At 43.8% G+C, this 14575-nt stretch overlaps 1 protein-coding gene across 4 annotated transcripts in view; it reads right to left on the reverse strand.

Annotated features, from left to right (window-relative positions):
- The window catches only part of PKNOX1 (PBX/knotted 1 homeobox 1), a 388408-nt gene that overhangs the window by 125035 nt on the left and 248798 nt on the right, over window positions 1–14575 (reverse strand). For 3 of the 4 annotated variants that reach the window (XM_033942740.1, XM_033942741.1, XM_033942742.1), the window contains one exon: window positions 8074–8245. In XM_033942740.1, the coding sequence (XP_033798631.1) occupies window positions 8074–8245 (172 nt within the window). Of the gene's footprint in view, window positions 1–8069; window positions 8246–14575 lie in introns of those variants that run through there. The other variant, XM_033942743.1, reaches the window with a different exon arrangement.

The raw sequence follows: 14575 nt of genomic DNA on the forward strand, positions 1-14575 counted from the left end.
TGAAGGTGGGACCGAGGCTGCTTTCGAAGACAAGGGTGTGACTGAAGAGTCCATCCCAAAAAGCTTCTCCACTAAAATTTGACAACGTTTATGGGCAAGAGGTTGAAGAGTAGTACAGCGCTCGCATGACTTCTGTTGATGGCCCGGCCCAAGGCAGTTAAGGCACCGACTTTGTGGGTCCGTGAGGGAAATCGCACGCTGGCACTGGCTACACTTCTTGAAGCCCGTTGCTGGCCAGGACATAGAAGAAAAATAGCAGCCGTAAAATCGAAGCCCCTCCAGCTGAATGGAAGAAAATAAAAATTTCTTTTAAACTAGAAATAAAAGAAAACAGCGATTCATGAAGAAAATAACACAAACTGCAGTGAGAAAAGGCACAAATTAGCAAAGTTGAACACAGAGAGTCAAAGATGGACTTCTCGGCTCCGCGGAAAACTGAGAACTAAGGAGACTCACCCTGCGCTGGGTGGGAAGGCACCCACGCATGCGCGGTGCGGTTGACTCGAAACTTCTAAGTTTCTACAAGCAAGTCTGCTTGCGAGGCTTCCACATCCGGGCTCCGTCGATGATGTCACCCATATGTGAGAATAGGCTGCCTGCTTGTCCTGGGATAACATAAGAATTGCCGCAGTTGGGTCAGACAAGTGGTCCATTGTGCCCAGCAGTCCGCTCACGCAGCAGCCCTTAGATCAAAGACAAGTGCCCTAACTGAGACTAGCTTTACCTGCGTACGTTCTGGTTCAGCAGGAACTCGTCTAACTTTGTCTGAATCCCTGGAGGGTGTTTTCCCAGGTTGTTTTCCTCTATAATAGCCAGTTGTCTACCACTCTCTGGGTGAAGAAGAACTTCCTTACGTTTGTACGGAATCTATCCCCTTTTAACTTTAAATAACATTAAAAAGGGTATCACGACCAGGACGAAGGAAGTCATCATGCCGCTGTATCGTGCAATTGATCTGGATACTGTGTCCAGTACTGGTCTCTGTACCTCAAGAAGGACATGGCAGTACTTGAGGGAGTTCAGAGAAGAGTGACTAAACTGATAAAAGGTCTGACCCAGTGGAGGCAACTTCTTATGTTCTTATAACATAACAGTTTATTTATAAACCGCAGGACTATGAAGTTCTATGCGGTTTACAATGATTAAAAAATGCTACAAATTGAGTAGAACTAACAAAGTTAGAAATTGGTGATTAACAAAGTTAGAAATTGGTGATAACAGAGATCAATTGTTGTGGGAGATTGTGCAGTTTAGCTATCAAAGTACTTCCTGAACAGATATGTTTTTAGGTGTTTCCTAAATTTCCCATAGTTATTAGCATGCATAAGTAATTGTTCCAGATATTTTCCCCATAATGCAGCTTGATAAGAGGAAAGATGCTGATGATGTTTTTAAAATTTACATCCTCTAATTGGTGGTCAGACAAACTTCAGGTGTGAGCTTCTCTTATGTCTATTGGTTGAGAAAGAGAAAAGGTCAATTATATATTTGGGTGATAGACCGAATAGTACCTTGAAGAAAAAACAGCCAAATTGGAACTTGGCACTTGCTTCCATCGGCAACCAATGCAGGAGTCGGTAGGAAGGGGTTATGTGATCAGATTTGTTCAACCCAAAAATTAGCCTGACCACCGCATTTTGCACCAGTTATAATCTCTGCATATTCTTCTGGGAAATTGCCATATGGGCGATATTACAGTAATCAAAATGGCTCAGTATAAGGGACTGTACCAGAATTCTGAATGATGAAGCTTCAAAGTATGCTCTAATGGACCGAAGCTTCCAGAGAGTAAAAAAACCTTTCTGACCAAGGAGTCCACTTGATCTTTCATGGTTAGGCCCTGGTCCATTATTACCCCCAGAACCTTCATTGTAGATTGAATAGGGTAACTGAGTTTATTGATGCTTAGTGATGCTTTAGTATCAAGTTGGTTTGGCGAGAATTTTGTTTTTTCTGAGTAAGCTTCAGTTGTCCATTGTTCCATCAAGTTTAGTACTTCTGTTGCCATAGGGGTAGCTTTGGAGAGAGAAGTAGCGAATGGAATAATAATCATAAAGTCATCTGCGTAACTAAATAATTTTATCCCCCGCTGCATCAATTGCACACCTAGTGATGACATGTAAACATTGAAAAGCAATGGGGGTAATGGTGACCCCTGCGGAACGCCAGATTGATTGCTCCAGGTATTAGAGAAGTTGTAATTGAAACGTACTTGATAGGTGTGGGACATAAGGAAACCTTGGAACCACTCTAACATCTCTCCTCTGATACCAATAGCGTCTAAGCATTGTAAGTTTCTCATGATCCACCAAGTCAAAGGCAGAACTCATGTCAAATTGCATGATCAGGGCATTAAGGCCCCTGCTAAATAAGGAGCGTAAATTATCCAAGATAAGAACATAAGAACATAAGAATTGCCACTGCTGAGTCAGACCAATGGTCCAACATGCCCAGCAGTCCGCTAACGCGGCGGCCCTCTGGTCTAAGACCAGCACCCTACTGAGACTAGCCCTACTAGCGCACGTTCTTGTTCAGCAGAAACTTGTCTAACTTTGTCTTGAATCCTTGGAGGGTGTTTTCCCCTATAACAGCCTCTGGAAGAGTGTTCCAGCTTTCTACCACTCTTTGGGTGAAGAAGAACTTCCTTACATTTGTACGGAATCTAACCCCTTTCAACTTTAGAGAGTGCCCTCTTGTTCTCTCTACCTTGGAGAGGGTGAACAACCTGTCCTTATCTACTAAGTCTATCCCCTTCAGTACCTTGAATGTTTCGATCATGTCCCCTCTCAATCTCCTCTGTTCGAGGGAGAAGAGGCCCAGTTTCTCTAATCTTTCGCTGTATGGCAGCTCCTCCAGCTCCTTAACCATCTTAGTTGCGCTTCTCTGGACCCTTTCGAGTAGTACCGTGTCTTTCTTCATGTACGGCGACCAGTGCTGGGCGTAGTACTCCAGGTGAGGGCGTACCATGGCCCGGTACAGCGGCATGATAACCTTCTCTGATCTGTTCGTGATCCCCTTCTTTATCATTCCTAGCATTCTGTTTGCCCTTTTTGCTGCCGCCTCACATTGCGCAGACAGCTTCATTGACTTGTCAACCAGTACTCCCAAGTCTCTTTCCTGGGGGGGGGGTCTCTCCAAGTACTGCACCAGACATCCTGTATTCGTGTATAAGATTTTTGTTCCCGACATGCATCACCTTACACTTATCTACATTAAACCTCATTTGCCATGTCGCAGCCCATTTCTCGAGCGTGTTTATGTCACGTTGCAGGTCTTCACAATCCTCCTGCATCTTCACTATTCTAAATAACTTTGTATCATCTGTAAATTTAATCACCTCACTCGTCGTACCAATTTCCAGGTCGTTTATAAATATGTTGAAGAGCACGGGTCCAAGCACCGAACCCTGCGGCATTCTACTCGTGACGCTTTTCCAGTCCAAGTATTGTCCATTTATCCCCACTCTCTGTTTCCTACCCGCCAGCCAGTTTTTAATCCATGTGAGTAATTCACCCTTGATTCCATGGCTTGCAATTTTTCGAAGTAGTCGTTCATGCGGATCCCTGTCGAACATCTTCTGAAAATCCAGATATACTAGGTCGACCGGGTCACCCTTGTCTATCTGCCTGTTTACTCCCTCGAAAGTACAGCAAGTTCATCAAGCAAGATCTTCCTTTGCTGAAGCTGTGCTGGCTGGTCCTCATCAGATTGTGTCCGTCAAGGTGATCAGTGATGCGGTCCTTTATCAGTGCCTCTACCATCTTTCCTGGTACCGAGATCAGACTCACCGGTCTGTAGTTTCCTGGATCTCCCCTCAAACCTTTCTTGAAGATCAGCGTAACATTCGCCACTTTCCAGTTTTCTGGAATCCTTCCTGATTTGATCGACAGATTGGCTATTAGTTGAAGCAGTTCAGCTATAGACCCTTTCAGTTCCTTGATTACCCTCCGATGGATGCCATCCGGTCCCGGGGCGTTTTGAAGCCTATCAATCTGCCTGCATACCTCTTCTAGACTGACCGTCAACCCTGTCAGTTTCCCGTCTTAAGTTTCCTGCGTATAGCCTGTTGGCTTCCGGTATGTTGTGTATATCCTCTTTGGAAAATACAGATGCAAAAAATGTGTTCAGTTTGTCGGCGATGGCTTTGTCCTCTTTTAGCACTTCCTTTATTCCATGGTCATCCAACGGCCCCACCATTTCCTTTGTGGGTCGTTTCCCCTTAATATATCGAAAGAACAGTTTAAAGTTTCTTGCCTCCTTGGCTATTTTTCCTCATAGTCTCTTTTGGCCCCTCTTACTGCCTTATGGCACCTGCTTTGATGCTATTTGTGCTTTTTCCAGTTTTCTTCCGTTTTTGATCTTTTCCATTCCTTAAACAAAGTCTTCTAGTCTCTGATCGCTTCCTTCCACACCGGTTCCATGTTCTTTTTCCTCTTGGATCCCCTGTTGATACACGGTATATATAGATTTTGCACCTTAGTGACTGTGTCCTTAAAAAGGGACCATGCTTGCTCTAGTGTTTTTACAGTGCTTATCCTCTTCTTAATCTTCTTCCCCACCAAGAGTCTCATCCATTCGTAATTCCCTTTTTGGAAGTTCAGTGCTGTGGCCATTGTTCTGGATCGATCTTTTGCCCTGTGTCCAGGTTGAAGCAGATCATATTGTGATCACTGCTTCCCAGTGGCCCTTAGAAACATAGAAACATAGAAAGATGACGGCAGAAAAGGGCCACAGCCCATCAAGTCTGCCCACTCTACTGACCCACCCCATTAAGTCTGAGTGCTGATGACTTAGTTCCTTAGCTCGACCCTCGTAGGGATCCCACGTGGATATCCCATCTATTCTTAAAGTCGAGCACGCTGGCGGCCTTGATCACCTGCCTAGGAAGTTTGTTCCAATGATCCACCACCCTTTCCGTGAAGAAGTACTTCCTGATGTCACCACTAAATTTCCCTCCTCTGAGTTTAAGCGGGTGCCCTCTTGTGACCGAGGGTCCCATGGGAAAGAATATGTCGTTTTCCATCTCGACACGACCTGTGACGTATTTAAACGTCTCAATCATGTCACCCCTTTCCCTGCGCTCCTCTAGAGTATAGAGCTGCAATTTGCCCAGTCTTTCTTCGTATGAGAGACCCTTGAGTCCTGAGCCATTCTAGTGGCCATCCGCTGGACCGACTCGGCTCGAAGCACATCTTTACGGTAATGCGGCCTCCAGAATTGTACACAGTATTCTAGATGAGGTCTCACCAAGGATCTGTAAAGTGGCATGATGACTTCAGGTTTGCGGCTAACGAAGCTTCTCTTGATACATCCCATCATTTGCCTTGCCTTGGATGAGGCCTTCTCTACTTGTTTGGCAGCCTTCATGTCTGCACTGATGATAACTCCCAAGTCCCGTTCTTCTGAAGTCCTAGCTAGTGCCTCTCCATTCAAGGTGTATGTTCTGCATGGATTTCTACTGCCCAGATGCATGACCTTACACTTCTTAGCGTTGAAGCCCAGCTGCCATGTCGAGGACCAGTTTTCCAACGTGATCAGATCTTGCGTCATACTATCCTTGAGATTGCTTTCACTTACTATATTACACAGTTTGGCGTCGTCAGCGAACAGTGTTACTTTACCCTGAAGCCCCCGGGTCAAGTCCCCTATGAATATGTTGAAAAGGGATGGTCCCAGGACTGATCCCTGCGGCACTCCGCTAGTCACCTCCGATGTCTCAGAGAGGGTGCCGTTGACCACCCTTCTACTTCTACACCTTGCATCGGTCCTCGTAGTCCATTTAAAATTAAGTCCAGAATTTCACTTCCTCTCATATTTTCCTTGACAAGTTGTTCCAGGAAGCAATCGCCTACAGCATCCAGGAACTTCCTACTGCAGACGGAGGTGCTTAGGTTCCAGTCTATCCCTGGATAATTGAAGTCACCCATGGTAACTTCGTTGCCTCCCTTGCAGTTGCATTTAATCTTGTCTGTCATTTCTCCATCAATTTCTTCAGACTGCCCTGGGGATCGGTAGTAGATGCCAATCTTCATTTCTGTTCCATTTGTTCACGGAATTTTGACCTGTTGGCTTTTTTGCTGGTACCGCTGGTGCCGCAACACGGTCAGGTGAGGAAGATGCCAATGTAGAGGCACTCACCATAATGGGGACCATGTGCTTATGGGACTTTTGCGAGGTCAGCTTACCAAGAGGAATGGTGTACTGCAACACTGGAGTCAGCATCGGTGGATCTGCCGGTGTCGGTGCATGTGGTGTCATCTTGGTTGGTGCTGGTGATGATGTCGGTTCCCCCTTCATAGAGTCCTTTTCTGCAGAGAAGAGCAACGGAAACAGGTTTCCAGATGGTGCTTGGGTCCCAAATGCTGGAGACACCAGCGATGAGGGTAACAGAAATAGCCTGAGCACTGTGACCGCACTTTTAAAATCCTGTCAATGGGCATGACATCGACTGCTTCAACCAAATCAAAACCGGTGGCCAAGGTGGACGTAGAAGCCCCGCCGGGCCAAAGACCCGCCAACGTGAGGGAAGGAAAAAATAGAAGAAATTTTTTTTTTTAAACAAACGAAGAAAAAATAATCAAAGAAAAAAGTGATTAAAAGGTCACAAAGCGTGAGAGCAGGAAGGCAGAGAAAAAAATTTCAATGGCTGTTGAAAAATGCGTCTTCCTAACTCCGTGGAAACTAAGAAACCGTGCACATACGTCGGGTGGGAAGGCACTCGCGCATATGCAGTGCAGGCTATCACAAACTTTCTAAAGACTTAAAGTGGCGATGCACTTTTAAAGTGTCTGTACCGGGGCTCCATCGGTGACGTCACCCATGTGTGAGAATATTAACAAAAAAACAAAACAAAAAAACAAAACTGTTGTAACTTCACTGGAAATGTCCAGTTAGCTCTTTTGTAATCCGCCTTGAATAGGCGGAATAGAAGTCCCTAATGTAATGTAATGTAATGTAATATGCTGCCTGCTTGTCCTGGGATAAAGAATGTGGTGTGAGCTAAAGATAAAGGGAGCTTTGATTTGTAAGTATTTTTATGTTTTCTTGCCACACCTGCATTTGGTCTCCTGGTTTCTTGGGTTTAGTTTTAAGTTTTAGTGGAAGTTTATTTTTCGTTGCTCTGCTTCACCTTTGTCTGCTCTGTGCCTTCCCCAGCTCCTGGCACTACCACTTACGCTCCCTTTATCTTTAACTCACACCATATTGTTCTTTCTGTTTTTTTTCCAACTGCTTTTATGGTTTTTCCTGCACTTGTCCTCTTATAGCCATTGGCATTAGTTCGGTCGACCTTTTTTTATGCTTTGTTTAGATTTTATCCAGTATAGTACACCCTACTTATCTTGTTTGTTTTTACTTTTGCAGCATTTTAATGCTCTATTTGTATGAGTCAGAGTTTACTCCTCTAGGTATGCATATATTATCTCTTCTCCCATTCTGTTTCCTTCCTTCTATTGGTGGCTCACTTATTTCCTTTTTTGTGTTTCACATACTCGTTAATATTTCCAATTCACTAGCTCAGTCCATTCTTCTTTTCCTTTTATCTTGTTTCTAGGTTTCTATTCTTAACATTTTCTCATGTTTCACAGTATGTACTTTATGTGAAATAACAGGTTTAGTGGTTTCTATTTATTCCACGCTTTCTAATTCATTTTAATATACAATTATATACATTGCTATTCATTCTATCTTATGCATCTATTTTCTCGATGTGATATTAGTTTTTGATGCGTTCCACAATGTGTTTTACTTTCTTTTGTAATTGTTTTTACATAATTTTAATGGTGTTTATTATTTATTTGTTTTTAATTATGGCTCACTCAGACTCCTGATAAAGGCACAGACACCGAAACACTGTCAGTGTTGAGTCTTTGACTCTTCGCTGTGCTACCTTCAATAAAGTGTATTTAGACCTACACACCCGTAGCTGATCCTTTGACATCTTATCCTCATGACTCTATCGATTATATCATCTATCAATGCAACTACATATCCTGCTTGCTCTCTTAGAAACATAATAAAAAGAAAAAAAGACATTCACAAGTTTTCTAATACAAAAGAAATAGTCTTACTCACTAAACTATCCGTTTCAGAATCTTCACAGAAAAAGGGTTTGCCTTCCTTTTCTTGCTTCCTTACAAAGTTCTCAATATCTATATCAAAACTGGCAGAGGTGGTACATTCTGAACCTTGGGTAGATCCCTCACATTTCTCAAAAAGTAATGCTAATAAAGGAAAGAGAGGATGCCTGTGGAGAACAAAAACAAGAAGGGCAAATGCTTAGGCAAATTTTAAAATCAATCTTAAACCTTTTAAATGTTTCTCAAGATATAAAATATGAAATACTAATGAAGAAATATATAACAATGCATTAAGAATGCAAAATATTAAAAAATATTTTACAGAGAAACAGTTATACTATGAAACATTCTAAAAATTACAGAAACAAGTTCACTTATTTTTAATGTATACACTATCTCAAATACTATTGGCTAATTATCTTGACTCAAAGATTTATTACTTCTCATTCCCAAAGTCATATTACTGTATTCAGTATATTGATGAAGCAACATTTTAATTATTTTTGTAATTTAAAAAGAGCTATGTCATTAGCTGGAGTTCATGGAGTTTCATGTAAGATTAAAGGAAAGAACAAAAAGAAATATGTTGTGTTTTTTAATATGTATTCATGAATCATAACTTTATAGCAGTTCAGAGTAATCTTAACTTCTCATTCCAGAGTTTCCTTTTAGTTCAAAAATACTCGTCTTCTATGTATCTCTTTCCATGCAAAGGAAACTCTGGAACGAGAAGCCATAAGATGAAGTAAAAAGGGGATAGACTAAGAAGTAACCTAAGGAAATACTTATTCGTGGAAAGGGTGGCAGATGCTTAGAATAACCTCCCAGTAAAGGTGGCGATAAGAACTATGAGTTCAAAAAAGTATGAGACAAACACATGGGATCTAATAAGGAGAGGCAAAGACAGTAGATGATGTACAGAGGAAGACCGGTTAAACCATATGGCCTTAATCTGCTATCATTTACTCTGTTTCAGTCCGCTGCTTATATGTCAGTAACCCCAGACACTTAATACTGAGGCATGCACAGCTCATGCACTGAACATCCAAATACAGTATGTGCACTGACCCTGAAGTTAACAGGAAGCAAGCTGATAGTCAGACAAGTGCCCAGTTAACCTAGCGCATAAAGTTAGAACAGCTGTTTTGCTGCCTAATTTTATGTGCTTACTTAGCCAGTTAGCAGACCAAATATCACCACCAGCTAATTTGTGGCTCCACTCAGAATTCTACCCCTAGATTGCCCCTAATCTAACCAGTAAGGGAATAGCAAATTAGCTGAGATTTTCAGTGACATTACCTAGTTAAGTGCTGCTGAATATTGGCAGTCAACCAGCTAAGCGAAAAACCCACTGAGCAGACATCTCTCTTGCCCAGTTAAACCCCCTTTGAATATTGACCCCAAATATTTATATTCAAACTCCAGAATATGGAAGACAGAGGGGACCCTTTACTGAGCTGACTTAAGCAGCTAATGCAGGTTTTACTGTGCAGTAGACATTAGCGCAAGTTTATGTTGCTGTACCTTGTAGTAAAAAACAGCAGCATGCAGTAGAAATCATGAGGTAACCAGGAGTGGATGGCAGCTGAGTGTGATGTGAGCAGGCAAAAGAGTGGTTGGATATGGCAGCTAGCACATAGATCAATACCAAATGCTGTCGCACATTACCTCAAGAGGTGATGGTGGCATGCCAGTAGCATGACTATCAAAAGTACAAAGCTGACACATCCTCTGGCCTCCCAATTCTGAACCTTGCCTCCACAAGGTCAGAACCTCCCATCTCCAAACCCCAACCCCCAGGTAAACATCCCAACCTCACAACTCCAAAGCCCAACCCTCTGGATCCCAAATCTCACTTGCCAACTTCAAACCCCACATCTCATACATAAACCCTGCAACTTCTTCCCAGCCCCCCTCCCCCACACCCGCAGGGACCTACCCAGAGGCAGCAATGGTGGTCTTGTGGGTCCCGGGGAAACAGTGATCTGTACCTATGCTGCCACCCAGGTTAGTGTCAGAATTCAAAATGGAAGTAGTCTCAACATATCACTAGGGATCTGGAATTGGAGGGCAAGGTTTGGAGCAGTGGCGTACCTAGCATATGTGACACCCGGGGCCCATCATTTTTTGGCACCCCCCCCCATCTGTACAAAAAACAAGATTTTTAGTAACAAGCCACATGTCACATATGAGTACTTAGGAAAAGGCAGCATCTTACATACTGCAGTGAGCAGTACAACATCAATACACCCATTGTAAAACTAAACAAGCCAGGCTAGTAAAGATCAATCCTACACCATCAATCCTAACAGAAAACCATGTCTTTCAAACACACAGAACACAGAAAATACCTTCGCCTAGTATGGAATATGTCATCACAAACTAACCCCTCCCCCTTTTACAAAACTGTAGTGTGAATTTTAGCCACGGTGGTAACAGCTCCGACACTCATAAAATTCTGAGCATCAGAGCTGCTACCACCACGGCTGGGGCTAAAAAATGCTCCCCATTATGTTTTCCCCCTTTCCCTGCACACCAATTCCATCAGCATCTACCCTCTTTCTTTCCCTTCAACCCAATTCCATCCAGTATCCTTCCCTGCTCCACCGGGACAGGCAGTCCCGCAGCCAACCGCCCCAGCCAGCTGAGAGAGTCCTTGCCGGCCTCTTGAAATCTTTGTACGACCGCAGAGACTCGCTGCCAGTGCTGCTGTGCACTGCTCCACCAGGACAGCTGAGAGGGTCCTTGCCGGCCTCTTGAAATCTTCGGACGGCCGCGAGCCATCTTTCCCTTCACCCCCATTGGTCTGGCATCCATCTTCTTCCATTCCCTCCTCCAAAGGTCTGGCATCTCTCTCCTCTCCTCTTCTTCCCTTCCCTCTCCCACACCCCCATGTTCTGGCATTTCACTCTCTCTTCTCCCTTCCCCCCACTTCCATCAGCATCAGCCCCCTTTCTTTTCCTCCAACCCAATTCCATCCAGTATCCTTCCCCCCTTATGTTTTCACCCTTCCCCTGCACACCAATTCCATCAGCATCTTCCCCTTTCTCTCCTTCCCCATCCTTCCATACCACCCTGCCCCCTTTCTTTCCCTCCACCACCCTTCTAGGTCAGAGGGAGCCTGCTGAACAAACAGATGACTCGGGTGGTTTTTTTTTTAACTTGGCAGCGTGGGCTTCCCAGGAAAGATCGGCAGCGCTGGCCCCCCTTCCCCCCGGGAGATCGACAAAACCGCCCTCCCCCCGTCATCAACATCAACCAACCAGAGTAAGTGACATCAGAGGGGGTGGACCTGCAGATGCAAGAGTTGCTGCAAGGTCCCGTGATGACTGTGTCTGCCGGTCCAACCCCTCCAACGACACTTACTTCTTCCCTGAGCAGAGCCGGCAGATGCCGTCATCGTGGGACCTTGCAGCAACTTCTTGCATCTGTCGGTCCACCCCCTCTGAAGTCACTTATTCTGGTTGGTTGATGTCGATGCCGGGGGGAGGGCGGTGTTGTCATTCTCCAAGGGGGGGGGGGCAGCACTGCCGATCTTTCTGGGGGTTGGGGCCCAGCGCTGCCGATCTTTCCCGGGGGGCCCGCGTTGCCAAGGGAAAAAAAACACCCGAGTCCTCTGTTTCATCAGGCCCTAGGCACGTGCCTACTGGGCCTAATTCATTAATCCGGCCCTGCCTGTTTTTCTTGAATATTCTCCATATATATGTCACAACACTCCAAAATATACTTCCACTAGACATATTTGAAGCTCCTTTGTTGTGAATGAATTTTTTGTTCTCAAATCTCTTTCATTGTTCAATGAATATGATGTTTATGCTTTAATCTTTTATTGATTTTTCAATTTAAATTTCAAGTATTACACTTGTACAGAAAGCAAGAATAGAATAGATATCAATTACACAGTAAATATAACTCATAAGTTAACAAATTTTACTATTTATGCTCAAGTCCTCAACTTAGAATCCAAGAGTCAAAGAAAATTGGCGAAAAATAGAAGAAATTAATAATAATACATAAGAAGCTGAAAGCTATAGCACTGAAATGAGGTCATCAATAATTAATTTATAGGGCTCAAAGGTTGTTTACATTCAGACGAGACATTGCCACAAAGTTTGTCAATTGGAATGGTTCAAAAAACACATATTTGAGAGTACGGTAACACACAATACATTTACACGGATGTCTCAAATAAAAAGTCGCCCCCAAAGATAAAACCCCAGGTTTCAGAAGAAGAAATACACGGCGGCGCCTTTGCGTCTCCCGTGCCAAATCTGGAAACATTTGTATTTTATGACCAAGGAAACTTTTCTGTCTATTTTTAAAGTAAAGTTTTAACAACCATGTTTTATCAATTGGCAAAGCTAAGGTAATAATCATAGTGGCTGATAATGTTAAGTCCTTCTCAGATGTCTCTAAGATTTGTGAGATATTTAAGGGTTCTCGGTCTGGAGATTTTACTTTTTGTTGTTGGTTTTGTTCTTTGTCAGGCAAATAATAAACCCGTGAGAATGGTGGTAATGAATCTTCAGGTATTTCCAAAGTTTCCACTAGATATCTCTTAAGCATATCTCTGGGTGTTACCAGATCAAGTCTTGGAAAATTAATTAACCTTAAATTGTTACTACGTGAATTGTTCTCAAGCATTTCAATCTTCTTCCTTAGGTTAATATTATCTTTAACTAGAGTCTCTTGCAATTGTTTCGATGTTATAATTTCCTTTTCTATTTTCTGAATGGATGAATTAGAGGTATTCATTTCTTTTCTTAAGTCCTTCAATTCTTTATTATGTTTCTTAATTTTCCCTTCGATTTGTTGAAAAGTAGGAGTTATATTTTTAACAAAACCAGCCATTAAGTCCCAAATGGAATCTAAAGTCACTTCAGCAGGTTTAATCAATACAATTGGAGTTTGTGTGAATGTGAAGTGCTCACCGTTCTGAAGATTACCTTCGGGGCTTGTCTTCTGTCCTTCCCCCTCATATTGAGATGTTACTGCACCAGATATCTCCATGGGGACCCTTGCAGTGTGAGCCCCAGCCTCCAAGCTCTCCTGAAGATCCTTCTTTGCCTCTGGAGAGGAGAAAACCTCAGAATCTGGGGTTTCCCCACCCCTGGGAGAGCTGGTAATATGAGGCTGCGGGGGCGGTGCCCTAACATCGGGGCTTAGAGTAGTGTCGGACCCAGGAGTGTCCACCGTGCGTTCGTCTCCCTGTGTCCTCAGCAGGCCGCCGTCCGATGTTGCAGTGACCTCCTGCATATGACGCAGAAGTTCTTGGATATTACCGAGACCGGGGGCTCCAGGACGCCGCGAGGCAGAAGCGGCACTCCGGCCCCGTCTCTTAGGCATCGCGGTAAGCAAAGTACCGCTAGAATTTTTCAAAACTGACACTGTTCTGGGACGAGCAACTCAGCGCGTCCTGCTCTCAGTCGCCATCTTGGATCTGCTGTGATGAATATGATGTTAACGATGATTTGTTACTCCCTTTTGTATTTTGATAAAACTTTCAATAAAATTTCATGGAAAAAAAAAGAATTTATGGCAAGGGATTTAGAAACTGAAGTTTACAGTTTTACATGGACACATAACCCTTAACAAGATAAATGTAAAGCTCATATCATAGGAGGCTGTCCAATAACCCAAGGGACTAAACAGCACAGTTACTTACCGTAACAGGTATTATCCAGGGATAGCAGGCAGATATTCTCAACATATGGGTGACGTCATCCACGGAGCCCCGATGCGGACAGCTTCACAAGCTTGAAGAACTTTTAGAAAGTTTGCGACTGCCATACCACGCATGCGCAAGTGCTTCCTGCCTGAGGTAGGGTGCACGTCTCCTCAGCATTTCCTCAGTTCAGATAGCTACCTAAGAAGCCAACAAGGGAAGGTGGGTGGGTTGTGAGAATATCTGCCTGCTGTCCCTGGATAACACCTGTTACTGTAAGTAATTGTGCTTTATCCCAGGACAAGCAGGCAGCATATTCTCAACATATGGGTGACCTCCAAGCTAACCAGAATGGGATGGTGGGAGTGTTGGCAATTCAGGAGAATAATTTCATAAAGCTGCCTGGCCAAAGTGGCCATCCCGTCTGGAAAAAGAATCCAGACAATAATGAGAGGTGAATGCATGAACTGAAGACCAAGTGGCAGCTTTGCAGATTTCCTCAATAGGAGTAGATCTAAGGAAAGCTACGGATGCCGCCATGGCTCTAACCTTATGGGATGTGACTCGACCTTCTAGATGCAGTCCAACCTGAGCACAGCAGAAAGAGATGCAAGCAGCCAATCAGTTGGAGATGATGTGAAAGGGGACAAATCCTTCTTCAAGTATATTAGTGACAGGAAAAAAAACACAAACGGGATAGTACGCCTTAGAACACCAGACGGGAATTATGTGGAGACGGATTCCGATAAAGCCAAACTACTGAATGAATACTTCTGCTCAGTCTTTACCTGCGAGGCACCAGGGCACGGGCCACAGCTGGAAGCGAAGCCAA

Source organism: Geotrypetes seraphini, chromosome 4 (assembly GCF_902459505.1).
Source record: "Geotrypetes seraphini chromosome 4, aGeoSer1.1, whole genome shotgun sequence".
NCBI classification, from domain to species: domain Eukaryota; kingdom Metazoa; phylum Chordata; class Amphibia; order Gymnophiona; family Dermophiidae; genus Geotrypetes; species Geotrypetes seraphini.